Genomic DNA, 5,847 nt, shown 5'->3' on the forward strand with positions numbered 1-5,847 from the left:
CAACCCTGTAGGTGCAACAACATTATGAACTAACCAGTACCCCAGAGCTCTTGACTCTAGCTGCATATGTATCAAAAGATGGCCTAATAGGCCATCACTGGAAAGAGAGGCCCATTGGACACACAAACATTTTATGCCCCAGTACAGGGGAACTCCACGGCCAAAAAGTGGGAATGGGTGGGTAGTGGAGCGGGGGTGGGGTGGGGAGGGTATAGGGGACTGTTGGGATAGCATTGGAAATGTAATTTAGGAAAATACATAATAAAAATATGTACATGTAAAAAATAATGGATACAGTTAATGTGGTACATTTATACAATGGTATTAAAAATTATGAATTCATGAAGTTCTTAGTCAAATGGATCTAAAAAAAAATATCATCCTGAGTGAGGTAACCCAGTCACAAAAGAACACACACAGCATGTACTCACTTATAAGTGGATATTAGCTCAGAATTTCAGAATACCCAAGATACAATTCACAGACCACATGAAGCTCAAGAAGGAAGGCCACAGTGTAGATACTTAGGTCCTTCTTAGAAGGGGGATCAAAATACACATGGTAGGAGATACAGGGACAAATTTTGGAGCACAAACTGAAGGAAAGGCCATCCAATGACTCTCCCACCTAGGGATCCACCCCATATATAGTTAGCAAACCCAGACACTATTGTGGATGCCAACAAATACTTGCTGAGAGCAGCCTGATAAATCTGTCTCTTGAGAGGCTCTGCCAGGGCTTGACAAATACAGAAGTGGATGCTCACAGAGGCATCCTTTGGACTGAGCACAGGCTACCCAATGAAGGATCTAGATGAAGAACGCAAGGAGCTGAAGGGTTTTATAGCCCCATAGGAGGAAACACAATGAACCAACCAGTAACTCCCAAAGCTCCCAGAAACTAAAGCACCCACCAAACAGTACACATGGAGGAATTCATGGCTCCAACCGCATATGTAGCAGAGGATGGCATTATTGGACATCAATGAGAGGAAAGGCTCCTGGTCTAATCAAGGCTACATAACCCATTATAGGGAAATGCCAGGGCAGAGAAGTGGGAGTGGGTGGGTTAGTGAGCAGGGGCAGGGTCCAGGATAGATGGGGTTTTGGAGGGAAAATGGGAAAAGGGGATAAAAAATTTAAGTGTAATTAAGAAAATATCTAGTAAAAGAAAAAAGAAAAACTAGGATAAGGTTAAAATTAACTCAGAAATTTGTTGTGTGGAATCAGTGAGTATATTCATGGTGAAAATTTGAAGCATTACACTATATGTAATAAGCTTTTGACACAAACACAAAAATGGAAAGTCCTAAAGCCACATAAAGAAAAAACAAAACATAAAACAAAGACAGACTGTTAAAAGCTGGAAGACAATACCGCCAAATAACACATTAAGGCAAACCTGTAAGAATTTCATATCACTACTCAAATGAAATTGTAAAAGTCAAACGGCCTTGGACAGATGTCTTGCATATTCTAAAAGGCAATAGATGTCAGGCCATACTGCTGTACACAGTAAGCTTTAATTGGTAATGGATAGAGAAAAAAGGTATCCCATGACAAAAGGAAAATTTATTTTCTTTATTGATCACTTTATTTATTTACATCTCAAATGTGGTCTTTCCTGGTCTCCCCTCTGCAGCTCCTTCTCCCATCCCCATCCTGTTTGCCTCTAACTGGGTTCTCTTCTACCCATCCAAGAAAACCTATCCTATCACAGCTAGTCAACAGCTATTCTGAAAGGTCTAGGAGTATACACCTTTAATCCCCATATGCAGATTGCCTGTGAATCTTATGACTTGGATGCTAACCTTGTTACCAAAATGACTTCCAGACAGTCAGAGCTACTGAGATACACTCACAGACACACACACAGAAAAAGGGGGGCGGTAAAGACAGAGAAAGAGAGGGAAAGAGCAAGAAGAAAACATAGCTGTGTGGCTTTGGTCTCCAGAGGCATTCAAGATGGCAGGGGCTGGGAAGAGATTGCTGAGTATGTGCTGCTGCCATTTCTCAAGAGTAAAACATTTAATCCTGCATCCTAAAAGTACTAATGTTTGTCCTTCCTCATAAAGGATATGGCTAGAATCCATAAAATCTTCATCAAGAATAGCAGAATTTTCCCTGATCAATTGCTTTAAGTATTAATACAACAATAAGCCTGTGATTGTACAGGGAAAAGGGAGGTGGAGCAGAGTTGAGAGATGGGAGGGGCAGTGGTGGATCACACCTTTAATTCCACCACTTGGGAGGCAGAGGCAGGCAGATTTCTGAGTTTGAGGCCAGCCTGGTCTACAAAGTGAGTTCCAGGACAGCCAGAGTTTCACAGAGAAAACCTGTCTCAGAAGAAAAAAAAAAAAAAAAAAAAAAGGAGTTGAGAGATGGAGACTGAGGAGACAGGTAGGGAAAAGGAAGTAAGACAGCTCAAGAAAAATATAACCCAGATTCCTAATGGCTTTAAATAGCCACATGTAGCTATTAATATTGTAAAGGATAGCATAATTGGGATAACTTGTCTAATCTAGGTGGACAGCTTGTATCAGTATCAATCGGCTCTGAAATTATTGTGTGGGCATCTTCTTAAGTGAGAATGTATTGATGTACAAATTTGACGACAAAGTTTCGAGAGTTTTGATGTACTGGGTTACTGGAAAATGGGATCACTAACCAAAAGGGGTTTAATGCTGAAAAGGAACTGGCAGCTCTGAAGCAAGTGAAGCAGAGATGGGAAGACTGGGATTGGTTGCTGCAGGGAGCTAGCCATGGAGGCAGCAGGGATTCTAGTGCAGAGCATAGCTAGGTGAAGGGAGGGAACTTGGGGTTCTTTTTAATATTTCCTGAAAAAATCCAAAGCACATATTCATCACTGAGATGGAGCCATAGACCTCAACCACTAACACACATAATTCCCCAGCCTTATCCTCTGATCTAAAGACTGTATATGTGTATCACCAATGGAACTATTTTATATTTTTGTAGTTTACTCAGAAGATCCCAATCCATTGACCAATGTATGGAGGGATTTAATGTTTGTTTTAATGTATTCACTTTCACTTTTAAATATTTGTTTTGATTTGTTTCTAATTAGGTATGTGAGTTCTTGTGTTTCAGTGTGTTCGTGATACTCAAGTGTCCCTAGAAACTAGGGGAAAAGGTCAGACACCTGGAATTGGAGATACAGGTGGGTTTGGGTTCTGGGAAACAAACACTGCTCCTCAGAAAAACAACAAGCATTATGCACCTCTGAGCTACACCACCAAAAGACTCCATATACCATTTTGGATAGGGTCTCATGAAGGATTAAAATTATAAATTCTCTCCAAGGAAAGAACATGTTGGGTCATTACTCAGAAAGATCTAGGAGGCAGAAGAGGCAAAGACAAGGGGACCCAAGATTATTGGATCAGGATAAGCACAATACACATGTATGATGTTGTCAGAGACTTACTCAGTAAAATAAAAGAAAACAAAACAAAAGCATATTCTTATTAAAACCTGATTTATTAAAACCTCTGAGAAATTATAATGCTAACGGTGGTGGTAGAAGATAAAATCAGACTGCAGGACATACCCAATAAAGAGATACAGCTTAACAGTGAAGAGTCTAATACAAAAATACTCCAAGGTTCAGTCAGACTTATACTCCATAAAAATATGTCCCTGTACTGTAGAATATTATTGAAGGGGAGAGCCAAAAGGTGGACGCGATCCACAGGAAGAATGAAAGAGAACCCTCCTATTCAAGTCCATTATGCCCTTTATAATGTCCTCTCTCTTTTATTCCCTTCCCAACTTCTACGGTTCCTCATACTCTGAAAGTGCTAGAATGCAGCCCTACAATTTTCAGATATAGTTACTGTTCAAGGGTGTGTCTGCACTGTAGACATTAGGCTGAAAATAAGCTCATGGTTTTCCATCTCAACACAACTACCCTATTTCAGAAGAATTTGATTGACATTTAAGAAAATGAAATTATCTTTCCAAAGTACATCCAAAAATTCTTGAATACATATGTTCTATGCCTCTAATGAGTCACTTGAGACCTGCCTTCCATTTGTCAGAACCTAGCAATGACCTCAGCTTATATATTCCCAACAAAACTGTAGACATAGAAATTCCGACAATATAAACACCTCTTACTCACAAAGTAGACCTGCTTTGGCTTCCTTACACCCTTGAGTATGTCCAGAAGCTCAGAACAAAGTTGCACAAATCTGTCTGGAATAATGCCGTCACTGTCATCATAGACTTCATCAGGGGCAGGATACTTCTCCAGGGTCAGCTGTGTGAGGTTGGCAGTGTGCTGCAGCAGCTTCTTCAGGCTGTCCATGGAAAAGATGTTCTCTACAAAATCAACTTCAGTGAGCTGGGAACACTGGCTCAGCACAGGCAGGAGGTCACTGATTTGCCAGTCCATGAGCTTACAGCCCTTCAATTTTAATGTCTGCAGAGTAGCTGTCAGTCGTTCTAGCAGGATTTGTAGGAATGGATGACTTAAAAACAAGGTGATACCACTCAGGTCCAGGTGTTTGAGCTGGTGGATGCTTGGACACTGGGACAGATAACTCATGTCTGATTCTGACAGTGTGCAATGAGTAATGGCAAGGGTCTCTAATGGACCCTCAAAGCAACTAAAGAGAAAAAGGGAGAGAGAAAGAGATAAAGGACTTTGCCTCACTCAAGTTCAATAATGGCAGAGAAAAGGCTGTGACTTCAAGGTTGCAGAGCCTCCTTAGCACAAGGTCATTCTCAGACCAGTATAAGGGTCAAGGCCTAGTTGCTCCCTGATGAGGAGCTAACAAATCCTCTCATGCTCTTCAAGGTAGTACATTTTTAGTCACTGTCAGCTATTGCCTCACCTCTGCAGGTCCCTCTGAACTGGAATGCTCAAAACATATTTGGGGACAGGTGATGTAAACAGGAGAACCCAGAAGGATCAACTGAGAAACACTCAGAACCATCCCAAGTTCTCCCAATATCCATCTCAATTTGCTCCAGCTTCCACTCACAGACTCTGTTCTGTTCATAGGGTTTCCTTATGACCACTGTAATTCACTCACTTTCCATCTATATAATCCCTTCCTGTGCTCAAATTTTCTTTGACCCATGAGAAGTCAGAGGAAGATGGAAATTGTTCATATAGATCTGAGGATAGAGTTGACAGAGAGGACATGTGGTGTAACATCTCATACATTCTACAGATCAACTTTCCCATCATCAGGATTTCTCAAAAACCTTTTAAAAAACATTGACACATACATGACAGTCTGGTTTTACTAAGCCAGGATACAACAGTAGCATAAAATACTGTATCAATTATGCTAAGCTCACATCTATATAAAGTTAACACTGGNTGTGAGACACTATATACTCTCATATTTAATATAAAGCAAAACAACAACAAAATACTTTGCTCACCCCTGGATAAAGCTCTCTGTTCTTTCTTACCTGAGCATTAAGTCCAGGCGTTCAGTCAGGAAGTAGACATCATTCAGATAGAGATGCTGGAGCTTATGCAGTTTGGAGAACTCNGAAAANATCTCTGAAACAATATGGGCTTCCTTCTCTAGGTCCCAAGGCCTATCCCAAGATATGTAGATTTNCTTGAAAAGGAGTTTCTGGAGGTTTTTCATCTGGCCCACACCAGGGGCTAGTGATGCAAGGGTATATATATCCCAGCGTATGTTTATTGCCAATTCCTGGATTGAGGCTGCATCACAAACCTTCAGAATATCCAGTGGGTCATAGGAAGGAATGGCCCCAAACTCCAACTTCTCACAGATAACTTGTATCCCCTTTTTTCTCTCCTTGGCCCACAGATACAAATATTTTAGGTATTTGGAAGGAC

At 40.9% G+C, this 5,847-nt stretch overlaps 1 protein-coding gene across 1 annotated transcript; it reads right to left on the minus strand.

Moving 5' to 3' along the window:
• Nucleotides 1-4,080: 4,080 nt before the first annotated feature.
• LOC110289003 (PRAME family member 27-like) lies at nucleotides 4,081-5,842 on the minus strand (the record flags this gene model as incomplete). Its single annotated transcript, XM_021155214.1, has 2 exons — nucleotides 4,081-4,630; nucleotides 5,448-5,842. Coding segments are annotated over 2 exons (945 nt in total), but the record flags the coding sequence as incomplete, so codon positions are not given.
• Between the last annotated feature and the right edge of the window lie 5 nt (nucleotides 5,843-5,847).

This window comes from Mus caroli, unplaced genomic scaffold, assembly GCF_900094665.2.
Source record: "Mus caroli unplaced genomic scaffold, CAROLI_EIJ_v1.1 scaffold_24471_1, whole genome shotgun sequence".
In the NCBI taxonomy this organism is placed as follows: domain Eukaryota; kingdom Metazoa; phylum Chordata; class Mammalia; order Rodentia; family Muridae; genus Mus; species Mus caroli.